The sequence below is a fragment of the Centropristis striata genome, chromosome 6, assembly GCF_030273125.1.
Source record: "Centropristis striata isolate RG_2023a ecotype Rhode Island chromosome 6, C.striata_1.0, whole genome shotgun sequence".
Taxonomy (NCBI): Eukaryota; Metazoa; Chordata; class Actinopteri; order Perciformes; family Serranidae; genus Centropristis; species Centropristis striata.
This window is the reverse complement of record NC_081522.1, coordinates 20,482,886-20,496,665: the sequence shown is the minus strand read 5'-3', so window position 1 is coordinate 20,496,665 and position 13,780 is coordinate 20,482,886. Positions and strand designations below refer to the sequence as shown.

General features: G+C 42.5%; 1 protein-coding gene across 1 annotated transcript in view; it reads right to left on the bottom strand.

Annotated features, from left to right (window-relative positions):
• Positions 1–13,267, bottom strand: part of LOC131973600 (neural-cadherin-like) — a 110,335-nt gene extending 97,068 nt beyond the window's left edge. Inside the window, exon 1 of the mRNA XM_059335639.1 lies at positions 12,065–13,267. Within this exon, the coding sequence (XP_059191622.1) occupies positions 12,065–13,067 (1,003 nt within the window). The 5' untranslated portion in view covers positions 13,068–13,267. The remainder of the gene's footprint in view (positions 1–12,064) is intronic.
• Between the last annotated feature and the right edge of the window lie 513 nt (positions 13,268–13,780).

Here is a 13,780-nt window from a genome sequence, read left to right as displayed (position 1 = left end):
TGATTATTCATGGGGGCTAACCAAACATTTAGGGAGCGATCCTCAATTTTAGAGTTTGACAGACGCAGCCATTTCTCAGTCAGAGATATCCATCAAAACCAAGTTAACGCACATTCAAACAATTCATTATTGAAATGACTTGATTAAATAGCAGCTGTGGTGTCGGGGCAGAAAGGGCAGCAGTAATTACGATACGATAACTTGTGAAAAATGACATGCACTGCGCACAAAGTCTAAACATGCTCCTGTTTGATCTTTTTCTTTGTTTCATTTTGAGTAAAAGGGCTTATGTGGGCTGCTGCAAACTCTGTGCACTCAGTTCCAGATCTTGATCCTTAATGTGTGGCAGTGGCGCGTGTCTGTGTGTTTCCTCTGCGAGGCTGGCACCGCTAACGACGCAGCAGCATCCCTATCCCATCCTTCTCAGCACATCATAAGACTGTAGAGACCATATGGTCTGATTAGTTCACAGAATTAAGCCCTACACTGTCGAGGCAGAGAGAGGAATAGAAAGAAAGAATGAAAGAAAGAAAAAGGAAAAAAAAGAAATCCATGCACGTTCACCGTTTCCACTGAGAACAGACACAAATTGATAGCTGGAACAAATATGAAAGAAGCTCTCACACACATGCTCCACAAACATATGCGCCAAGTTTAGAACTCACATAACACAAAGTGTCCAAATAGAGATGGGAACAACATAACAAAAGCATACAATGAGCAGTCCAAGTGAGATCACAAAACAAGCAGGAACAAAAACTGTCTTTTGTATGTCCTCCTTTGTGCTGTTTAGATCCTCGGTTTGCATATCTCTCTATATATCTCACAGACACCCAGTCTGAAATATATATAACAGCCCATGTAGCCCATGCTCTCTCCCACATACAAAATTTTCTCTGCATCAAAAACACCTGCTACAGTAATCAGCCGTCCTCTAGCAGTGATGGAGTTGTAGACTGTTTCCGTTTCCTGGAATAGATTAAATATCTGAACCACGAGATGGACGTCATCTTCAAACACATTTCACAATCTGAGCTGCAATCCAGTTGGCTTTTACATATTCTTTCTGATCGCCACTCACACTAAGAAGTCCCGTCTTCACTCTAACATATCTTTTTGCATGGCACTCATTTTCATCTTCTCAACAAAAGCTGCACTCACAAAGAGCAAATTGGTGCTGCACAATTACGTCAATTTCTGCAATTTGCGCGCTTCCATCCAAAGCAAAGTTCATGGCACGTCAAAACATCTCACTAGGCAACTTGGCCAGCCATGTGATCTTTTTTTTCTCCTGCATTAAAAATCTCCTTGTTCACAGTTCAGCCAACAAAAGCTTTCAAAGTTGTCTGTGTCCTGCGTGTTTATCAGTGCCTCTTTGGGCCACCGAGAGCGGAGCTGCAACCATTGTTATGCCCAGTTAATTGGACCTTTGGGTACAAAAGGTTGAGAAATTCAAGACCAAATAGATAAATAAGCACAAGCGCTGAATTCCCACGACGTATCCCAGCGCTAGCTCCAATTTTCCCTTGCTCATTCTGGCGGTCTTGTCTGAAAAGCTGATTCATTAGAGTGCTTCAGGATAGTTCTATCAGCTCTTCGACTCAATCACACACCTACCTCTTCGCCAGTTTGTAAACCATCAGCAACAGTCTGTCACAGCCTATTCTGCGACATATAAATTGTGGTTTAAAGTGATGTTTTGTGACTGGGAGCAAAACAGCTCCTGGTTAATCAATAGCAAAAAATCAATCCAGTTCTTTGGGGGAAAGCCACAGAGAGGCTATCCAGCATGCAAAGGTGGAGCTGAAACAACAGTTTTAAATGGACCGGGGAAAATGGCAGGCGTGGAGGGGACGGCCAGTGAAATCGACTGTTACTGTGTTCATTGCAAATGATTCCAAGTTTAGCAAACACAAGACACAAAATTTAATTAACCCCCCCCCCCCCCCCCCCCCCCCCCCCCAGAAAAAAAACCCCCAAAAAAAACAAACCCTCAAACCTTCTCCTAAATTGATGTCAGAGGATCATGGATTAGATTTCATAAAAACCTTCTCAGTTGGCGATAAGCTACTTTTACAATCTGCAAGTCGTCCTCATTTATCACACAGGTAGACACCAGGTTGCACACAGGCATTCTGGGAATCTGTGCAGTTGGAGGTCAGCAAGACATTTACCTGACAGCGCCTGCCTCCGTGCAATGTCTGGAGTTGACAATGCCTGTGGTAATGGGCATCAATAATGCAGACCCTTGGCCAGATAAAAACTCCCTGTCGCCATGACTGTCCTCACAATGCTGTGCCTGATGCAGCGCTCACATCTCTCACCACGCGTCACACAACAAACTTGTGTAATGTGTGTGACTCGACTGCTGACTTTTCGGCTGTAATGAGATATACATTGTTCATGTTAACAGAATGACACAGCCCACATATACACACTCGCCCTTTTCACATCTTCGGCTTTTATAATTATGTTTTTGACAACTTATCCTGCTGTGACATCAACATATAAACACACAAACATCCTCCTCCCTCCTGGAGTTGCTCTGGTAGTGTTGCAGCTTTGATCTGGTATGCGGGTCGATACTGACCTTATCAAGCAGATTGGATGTGACTGATTCACATCAAATGCGGTTTCTGTCATTGTCATTATAATGTCATGATAAAATTTGTCTTTTCTGCAATCAGTTATATTCATCAAGTCATGGCAGGCCATTTATTGAGTGTTTAGTGCCACAGAAAACCCTGCAAAGTGTCCTCCAAAGGAAAAGAACATTATGGTTTGTTTCAGCAAAAGTCAGACACTGACATAAGTGACAGATCTCGGAATGATGGTTCTTGTCAGTCAGAAGAATTGACGCTGCTCTGGAGCAACAATCCAACAATGGTACAAGGTGGTGGACAAGTCATCAAATCTTCCCGTTTCCTATTAACAAGTCATTTTAATTGAGACCATCCTCAGCCAAAAAACATCCGTATAGGTCGCCTGTGCAAACAGCTTATTACAACTATTTACATTTGTTGTTAGGTGGCGACCTCTAGTGGCCATAGTAATTATGATTAGAGCAAAGGAGGAAGTTAGGTAATGAAGTATAAAGAGTTAGTCTGCATATGGAAGACATTACAACAAGATATCCAACCTAAACGAAAAAATACATCATTTGACAATACCACCCATAACGACTTGAGATTTCACGGCTCGTGATAAAATAGCACGCACGTCTTTATACATAAATGTACTCGTCACAGTTGTAAAAAGGCTGCAGTTTCTGTGAAATTAGGCTACAAAAAACACTGACCTAGGTTTAGGGCAAAAAACTTCCTGGTAAGGCTTAAATAAAAAAGTAAATAAATGTACGTAAATACAGTTAGTAGTAACAAGGGTGACGTGAAGTCATGGAAGTTACGTAAAGAACGGAAGTTAAGTAAAAAGTAATTTACTTTTGTTTTCACATGGGACATGAACACCGTTCTCCTGGGTGACAGTCCGTTTGTTCACATCACCGTCAATCAATACGACTATGTCAGCAAGATGGCAGCGATATGAGTCATATTTTGCTGCTTGTACAAATGCGGCTGTCAGCTGGCCCGAGAACTGCGCCAAGCCCAACCAATCACAATCACACACAGACAACAAGTCGGTCCATTTAAACTGTTCTGCCTCTGATTCTTCCTGCATCGCATCACTCTGCTGCGAAACACTAGTGCGTTAAATCTCCCTCCACCACCCTATGTGCCACCTGCATTAGTCAGCGCAACAGTAGTTTCTAGGATAAATTGTTTGCAATGTTTGTAATGTCTGCAAGTGTCAATACCATTGCATATAGCATGTTCAGGTTCTGTTGTGCTTGTCCCGGGGGGATTAAATGTTGCGCTCTCAGCCAGGATCTGTGGCATGCTGCACAGATACTGCTGAGAGCTCTCTAGAGCACAACCCACACCGCCAAGTACAACTGTACAAACCATCTTGCAATAAATAAAGACGAGAGTATTCCTGACTGAAATTGTCGTTTTTGAGGGGAGACCAGTCTAAACATTGGGGTGGATGGTAGGGGTTGGACGATATGCTTTGGCCACGATTAGATTGTATCACGATTCTAAGGTGCCGATTCGATTTGTATCATGATTCTACAAGTAGTGCGATTCAATATAATCAATCATTTTCTTTTCCTTCTTAAAAAACAAACAAAACACTTCTAGAGATGATAAACCATGAAAGCCGTTCCCATGAACAATGCACATCAGTTTGTGTCAGTCAGTCCAGCAGCTGACTTTTATTTCAACTGAGACAAAAAGAGGTGCATAACATGTACAGCCTTTTTTAAAGTTTACAGCTACAAAATGAACTGAAATGTCCATACAGCAAAAATGTGGGCTCGTTTTAATATAATGACATCAATGTAATGAATTGATTAATAGATTAAACAATATGTTTTTAAATAATATGTTAAGTGCTCTGACTACTCAGTGCTCTCTTAAGTAGTGCTGTAAGATAAAACACTTGGCCAAAATAGAGCCTCTCTGTGGTGGAGTCTGTTAACACACTGTGCTCTTATTTTGAAAGCATATGTTTAGCAAAAGGAAGAAATATTAGCTTTTTGTGATTAAAACAACTTTAATTTTTAGCTAATGTTTAGTTTATTTAGTTCTGCTCGCGGGCGCAGACGTACACGGAGAGATGATGTGGGGACTGGACTGATACAGACAGGTAGGCACGTTTCTCTATTATGCTGGACTCATGCGCGATTTGCAGACTGGACACTGAGGGGTTAACATCACCTCCAGCTCTGACTGCAGCTGGGAGAGACTCCTGCAGGAGGACTGGGCCGCTTGTGAGTGCTCTTGGACGAGGCAGGGGCTGCCCGCAGCCCTCGCAGCTCATTAAGAGTAGTCGCTTTTTTTTTAAAAAGTCGCTAGATGGGTCTGAAAAGTCGCTAATATAGCGACAAAGTTGCTAAGTTGGCAACACTGACAGCAGGGCCGAAGTATTTCTGGACACGGACATGATGTGATATAATTGATTCTGGGGAGAGAAATCAATTTTTAAAATCACCCCATAAAAAATAGCAATATGTACATTAATCGATTTTTTCCCACCTCTAGTGAATGGATGTGTCAAATACATGTACTTTTTTTAAACCCAAACCATGATCTTTTGTCAACCCAAGCAACATGTTTTGTTACACAATGTTAACCACGTGTTTAAAAGTGACCATTTCACAACATTCATTCCATATCATTTTTAATGCTTTTTCAGCCTCTCAAATAAATTGATTTCCTGCTTTTCTGTTTCATATGGCAATCAAATAAACTGAATAACTTGGCTTTTGAACTGACAAAACAAGACATTGAAAAACATCAGCAGTTGTCATCAGAATTATCGATAATGAAAATAATTGTTAGTTGCAAAAAAAGGATCCAGGTAAGCTCCAAGTTTAAATTCGGATCAGTTCTGTATATTCGGCAGATATCCTGAATTAAGATATTGGTTGAGTAAACACAATATTCTGTCTTTCTATTTCTCTATCTTTCGCTCGTCCTGCCATTTTAAAGGGCAGGTCATGCTTTTTCTCTTCATTTTCCCTCTATTTGCCCCCCAACAATCTTCAGACAAATACTAGCACACATTGCCCTTTTCACAGCTGTAGTGTACTTTATTTCTTCCCACCCCCCTGTGCCCTGTAACCATCCACTCTACTACAGGCTAGAGTACATGCACACCTCACTCCCCTCCTACCACACCAATAGTTTCTCACTCCTGCCCTCTAACCATCTGACAATTATGTTTCACCAAGCTGACCTCTCATCAGCAGTATACAACTCCCTGCCTCTGATCTGGCTGCCCTTTACTTATCTTCAGTAGAGCTTATAGGCAAGCAGGGAAAAACAATCTCACACAGACATGCATTTACACACTCCTTCCATCTCTTTCCGGCTCCATCCATCCCTGTCCTTCTCATTCCTCTACAAGTTTTTCACCTTTTCCACACTTAACCTTCTCGATCTTAAAAGCCACGGTTTGTGACCATGCCCCCAGCATTACAGCTTGTCCTGACCTTTCTGTGGCCCTGAATGTACTGCCCTGTCCCCACTTTAAATATCCCTTCTGCATGTGCAGGAGAGCTACTTTCCTTGCTCCCCCTGCTCTTGTTCTTGGTGCTTAATCCCATCTTTAAAAAAGATGGCACACACACACACTCCCCTTCCCTCCTACATGGCATCAGATACATGCTAGGACTATAGAGAAGAGAGGACTGAGGGGATGTTGCTCAGACACATCCATTTGATATCGGAGAGACCACAGAGCAGAAATCAAATGCTGCAGGCATGTTACAGCTTCACAGCATGTTGTCAGGCAACAAATCTGAGAATCTCTGCTGCGGGGAATCTGGATACTGAAAGGACAATCATAACATTTAACAATAGCACAGACTGACACACAAACACATTTACACAATTCCATAATCAGATGTACATGAAGATGCACATGAAACAACACAAATGCTCACAATCACACACACATAATAAAGCAGAATCACCACAGGCATTTTGACTAAATTGAATAAATGCTGACAGCTTTTTGTGAAATTGTTTTCTACTTAAACAAACAGCCCCACAGTCACAAATTACAAACAAAAATGAGATCGGGTCTCTTCTCAATTCATTTCACATCACAAGGGGAATATGCAAATATAGTGGGGGAGAAAAAAAGAGGGGAAATTGGATTAAAGGCAGCATGAGGCGAGATGCAGACTATGAGACAGGAAGAGAGAGGAGGACAGCGAGGGAGCAGAATACGGTTCCCTAACAAAACAGGCTGAGAAGAGGTGATTACCAGGAGCTGAATGCCACCCTGCCCACAGATACCTAAAGGAGAGGGGGAAACCACTCCAGTATCCCCCACTCCAACTCGCAAAGGACTGCACCACTTGTTCAATACTCCTCCTAAACCGTCAAATACCATTAACAGATTCCTACTCAGGTGCGAAGAAAAAGGATTGTTCGGGTAGGACAAGCAAAAGCAAAAAGGAGAAAAAAACATCCCCACCAATACAAATCTAAACTGACGTCCTCTGTGGGCCAGCGAAAATCCTTTACAGGAAGAGCTGTAGAGGTCCCTCACTCCCTCTCCTCAAAAACAACACCACATAACCAGTTTCTGTGAGTCATGAGTCATGGCCTACTTCCATTACTTTTACTTTTTTTTCTCCCTATACTGCTGGTTTGATACACAGAGGCTATGTCAGAAAAATATCACTTCATTGTTTTCTCTGGGGATTTTGGGTGTACTGAATATAGTTTAGAAGGTAAATATTTCTCCAACATTAGCAGGGGATCTAGTCAAGGAGAAAGGAGGAACGCGTTCATGGCGCCCTGAGCAAGAACAAACTCCTTAGGCAAACAAGATGATACTACTGTATACTAAATCTGATACATGAGAGAGAGAGGAACAGTGTCAAAGCCTGTCAGGGGGTCCTGAAATCCTGTACATGCAGTGAAGTCCTAATTAGATCCCAACCCCCATAAAAAAAAAAAGTCTTAGCGTGATCCCGGAATAAGTGCAGCTATGTGAAAATAATGCCCCAGACATACACTCCAACGATGAGTTACACAACCTAATTTTCTTATTATGTTAAAGGAAGTTTGGAGCACAGTAATGATTCAAAGAAAATAAATTAAGCCAAAATGTTTGTTTTGTTTTTGCAAAAAGAGAAAGTAATTCCTAACTTTGTGGGTGTAATTAAAAAGTAAGTGGGGTAATGAATCACAGCGGCGTGATGGTAATATGTAATATGTGAATATTACTTCAGAAATGAGCGAGAGTAAAGAAAAGTCCCACACTGGTTTATAAGAAATGTCACTGAGCGGTCATATGTGACGATACGTTGCATGATTACATTAACCGGTCGATTTCTACAGAAAATGGCAATCACGACAATAACTAATTATATCAGATATGAGCAGATATGCAAAATTATCTTAATTATATTCATGGCTATGAGAAGCAACCACATTTTGGTGCATATGGGCCTTTTTATAAATGGATGAAAAATAGTACATCTTCTGGGTAAAATGTATGCAAACTACTGTGCCAGCACACTCTATGTCCTCATAGTGAAACATTTTTGCATACTTAGCCCATTATAACCTTATTATTCAACATTTATTCAAATAAAAACCTTTTAACAATGTTTCTGATTAATACTACAAACTACAAAGACCGCTCAGTGTTCAAACAAGTCACGTCGGAGAGCCATGGGAGGGAGGAGGAGGAGGTTTTGGTAAGCACATTTTCTTTCAGGTAAGTGTGTCAATGAGGACAGACCCCATACTGAGAGTAATCCAGTACTGCTGTTCCATCTCCCTCTTATCTGCAGCGCGCCACGATAATTTATCCGAGATATCCAAAGTGTCAAACTAGACTTTTTCATCTCCATTTGAACAGCACAAATAAGCGCTCTTCTGATGGCTCTAATCATAATGCTGTACCCACTGCAAAGTTATTAACATAAGAAAGCCTCGCACCAGTGTGATTAGCATTTCATGCCCACATTAACCAGCTAATGAACACATTCACTTCACATTTACTAAATCTACAGTACATTCACCAGTTAATGACCACATGTACACTTATTCCCACACAGACTGTGACGAGCGTGTGCATCCTTGAGTTATCCATGAGCACTGAAGCCTGTTAACGGAAGATCAATACGCTACATGTTTATGCATCGGCGAGAAGCTAAGGCTCCATGACAATAGTGGTAATGAGCAGTGTCGGAATTCTCAGAATACACGATTTGTTTAGACTGAATTTTCTTTTACAACATTGAAGGCTTTATCATTGTAAGACTATTGAGCCTTGATTCTTAAAGATCAACAGATCATTAGTTTTATGCCCTGACAACTGTCATTAACATTTTGGTGTTTTTCTTTAAAAAATAAGTGATAAGGGATGGCTCACTGGTAGACCGCACACCACTAAGGCTGAGTCCTGGTTCAAATCTGGCCCGAGGTCCCTTTGCTGCATGTCTTCTGCCTTCTGTCCCCCCTTTCCATTCTCTCTGTCACTATCAAATACAATAAAAATGCCCCAAAAAATAATCTAAAATAAGGAGTGATTTGACTTTTTTTGGCCATATGGACTCATTTAAATAATTGAGTTAAAACGTCATAAATAACAATAACTTATGTCACCAACTGAACAAACTCTATCACTGACCCTGCTTTTGATTTCAATAATTGACATTAAAAGCTTATTTAGATAGATTTTGGATTCAGAATTTAATTTTTTAAACCCCTAATGGTAAAGAATAGTACCATACTGGTTAATAAGAAATGTCAACGTATCGTCATATGTGACGAAACGTTGCCTGGTTTCATTAACCGGTCGATTTCTACAGAAAAAAGGCAATAACAACGATGACTAATTATATCAGATATGAGCAGATATGGTAAATTATCTTAATTATATTCATGACTATGAGAAGCATCCACATTTTCGTGCATATGAGCTTGTGAATCTTATTATAAATGGATGAAAAACTGTACATTTTCTGGGTAAAATGTATGCAAACTACTAAATAGATCAAGATTCGTTCAGCTGATGTTATTTGCCGATATTGGCCTATCATAGATATATCCGTACGAGCATGGGAAACACATATGATGTAAAAAATTATGCTTTAGGTCATTCAGAACCGTTGATATCTTAACTATCTTAACCAGTTTGTGTAGCAGAGCTCTGAACAACCAAGATGTTTGCTCGATCACCTACAGATGGCTGCGAAGAGAAAGAGCAGTATGGCGTGGGACTACTTCTTCAAAGATGTTGATGTAGTCAGCAGTATAGTACACTGTATGAACAATTTGTTATAATGCACAATATTATTAAAATTGCTTAAGCAAAGTTATGTTTAAGCAAGCAGCTTCTGAGTACCTTTGCATAGCTACAGTGATGCAAAAATCGTGCACAATCGGTCTATTTTGATGCCATATCGGCAGTTTGGTGATTTTTTCCCCTCCTAAAATCATAATAAATATCAGTCTCAAAAATCCCCTATTGGTCAGGCCATTAATAAACCTGTGGGAAGCAGCAATTTTGGTGGTATAGGAAAAAAAGGATCAGAAGCCCACGGTTTGAATAAAATCATAAAAAAGACTCAACAATTGAACACAATCCCTACAATGACACAGCAATAAAAAGCTGTACTGTGACAAAGGTTCACACAGGTAATGCCTGTCTCTCAGAAGCCTTATTTAAACTCTGCTAGTGTTTTCTGAGGCCAAGGTTTTGTCATGTTGCGGCTCTGGAATGTGTAAGACTGCATGTGCCTATTATTTTGTCCACCCTTTGTCAGTGAATAATGTAGTAAACACTGTCACCGTTAGCGCTGAATGCTGCTGACTTGAATATTCTTTGAACTGCTGGCAGACTGCTGTCTGACAGTGCTTTCTGTTTGACATTCAGCAGGTGACTGTCAGCACCACGGACAGCTCTGTGCTACAGAGAGTTCACGATGGGGAAAATAAGTTGAGGCAATGCAACACATGGGGCCTTATTAAAACTGTTGTGATCGCACCTGGGGTCAATTTTGGTATGACCGCGGAGTCGCACGCTTGCATATAAACAAACACCTACAAAGAGACACACATACAAAGCATCTCCCTCGTTCCTTTCTCTTTCTCCAACGTGTCTAGGAACTCCTTTGTCTATGAGACAGACCAGGAATTTGTTGTAACACCCAAGCAAACCCACATGCAACGGTAAGAAGCAAATTCACGTGGGAGATTAGGTTAAATCTGTGAAAATAATAAAATAAAATGCTAAAATGGACTCCTTCACTCAGAAAGACATGTGTGCAGGGATTGGGAAGGAGACGAGCAGAAGAAAGACCTGTCCTCTCAGACTCCCGTCAGGATTCTGTCTGGAAAGCTGTAGTCACAGGATAAAGGACATGCCATGCCTTTGATCAGGAGAGGAGAGTTTCGCAGGTGAGAGAGGTAAAATGGAGGAACGTATCTGAATATCTGACAGGCTGGAGCAGCTTACGTACCAGTGCAAAAATAAGAAAAAAACCCTCAGAATTCGTACTATTTTTGCTCTGTCTGAAAAACCTCCAGACACCCCATTGCAGGAACGTGTCCCAATCAGGCATGCAATTACAATCTAGAACATGCTGTGCATTGCAACAGCAGCAAGCAATTGGAGTAAAAACAGCGCAAACTGTTTCCTGCACACTGTGTAGCTCAATTACAAAGCAAATCATTTTGGTTCCTTGTTTTTATTTTTTTGTTTGTTTTCTCAATTTTATGAAGTCTAACTTTTTCAGGAGCAAAACAAAACTTGAACAACCGACACGCATGAGTTTCACCTTTCCTCAAAGAATTTGTGAGGTTGCCTGACTGTGGCAGTGCTACTTCAAATCCCTAGGACTAGAGAGTGAATGAGAGGAGGATTAGAGGGGTAATGCCAGTAGATGAGAGGGAGCGAGGGTCGCAGTGGTTTGCCACTCTGCAAGGATTAGCTCTGAAAACAACTTCACAGTTGCAAACTCTGTCAATCAAGGACATACTTCAACCAGTTCACAACGGCCCTTAAAGTGAAAAAAAATATGCGTCTGCTACAAATGAGTTTGTCATGTTCACTCATAATTTAAAAATGTATTGCATATCACAATAAATTGGACAAATACTGAAATGCAAAAAAAAAAAATAATAATCTTGCACTGAAATGTCGCATTGTTGGGGCTCATATTTCAGGTATGTGTCTGGGTATTTGATAGATGATAATGAGGTACACCTGTGGAATGAGTGTGCTGCAGTGTTGCTGACAGCCTTGTATGGATATGATGGATATGTCAGGCCTGTTTGAGGGGCTCCGCTGATGAAGGGCGATGTGTCCAGATGGCAGCACGGTTTTACCATGTGCATGTAATGTGCAGCACACCATTAAAATAGGGCATCATCCCCACAATGCAAATAATTCCTGGGGAAAAAAGGGAGGGGTTGGGGGGGGTGCATGACCTAACTTAAGTGTGGATTAATGGAGGGAATATTCTACACACCTCGTTTGTCCTGAATCTTAACAGTGAGCTCCAGTGAAGGCTCTGTCTCTCTATCCAGCCTCCTGCTTATCGTGATATCTCCACTGTCGCGCCCCACTGTGACCGGGGAGCTCTCTGACTCCGGGTAAACCAACTCGTAGGCGGCTGACTGAAACCTGGTGGGACTCAGGCTCGTTATGACTGAGCCGATGCTGGCATCTTCAGACACGTTGAGGGAAACCACAGTGCCAGGGTCAAGCAAAGCCCTCGGCGACCGTCCCCCCCTCCCCCCTGACCCCGCCAAATCAGCAGGACGCGTCGCCCACCGCTGTGGAGCGATGGTCACTACTACACCTTTGCTGGTCAGAGGGGGCCATCCGTGATCTCTTGCAAAAACATAGAATTTGACTTCAGAGGGCAGCCCCAGAATAGAGTCAACCAATAAAACTTCCCCTGTTTTCGGGACAACATAGAAACTGCCATTTTTGGGGATTGAAATGTATGTCAACTGTGCGTTGTTGCCACTGTCTTCGTCGACAGCCTGCAGCCTGTAAACCACACTACGGAGAGCGGTGGTGTCATCTAAAGTTATGTGAACGGCGTCTGCACTGCGAAAAGTCGGTTCGTGATCGTTGGTGTCCAAAACGTCCACTTTTACCGACGCGACCTCGAAGACGACAGACTCCGACACGCAGGTCTGGCAACACAGACCCACGCTCAGCAGGTATTCTGCGCGAGCCTCTCTGTCTAAAACCCTGGAAGTTTTTAGCAATATATTTCCCCGCTTGTGGTGGGCGAAGGCGCGGAAATCTTCGCTGCCGTTCCCGTACAGTTTGAAGTGCATCCCGGAGACTGGGCACCATTTTTGCGCGTTGATGCGCCTCACCGGAATGCTCAGTCCGTTTACTTTCGAAGCCGTCGGGGAGTTCTCAAAAACATGTCCGTGAAAGAAAGGCAGACGCTCCTGTGTTTGATATCCATCAGCCGGCGTCAGAAGGCAGCATAACAAAACACCCCAAATCATGTTGGTGGCAAGTTATGTACCTCCGGGAGGTTGGTAGAAAATCATTGAAAAAGAAAAGAGAAACACTTAAAAAAACATTTCCGTCATAGTTATCCACGTTATGATCCTTTCAGGAGAACCCTGTCAACTTAGGGCTTTTTCATCCTGAGAGATCCGTCTTTTGGCTCCATGCAGCACGGCTGCGTGCAGGCACTCCACAGCGCTGCAGGCAGTTGGCTAGCTGTATTCGTACCCAGCGTTCAGCACCAGAGCACCGGACAGCGCCAAGCGCGGGGGCGTGGCGGCGCACGGGGACGGAGCTCCACGGTGAACCCCACCCTGTGTGCTGGTCAGGAGGGTCCCCGCCTCAAAGCTCTCCGAGCTGGCTGAGCCTAAGCACACACAACAAGAGCCTTCCCAGCTGTATGACACAGTCTGCCACAAATCCGCTCTGAGCGTGAAGAGTGTTGATAGAGAGAAAATCACTCATCCTTCCTGTCCAGAGAAAGTCGAGCACACACACACACACACACACATATCCCTCCTTTTGACGCTCTGTCTGCAAACCAATACTGGCTCCAGCGAAGCAGTCAGGGCTCAAGAACACTTCTACAGTTATTGTTGTTGGTACATCGTCTCCCTGCCTATCTGAACTGAACCCACAACCTTATGATCCCAAGTCCCCTTAACTTTAGCTTACAGCTCCTTCAATGAGCTGTATTTCTGCACGGACA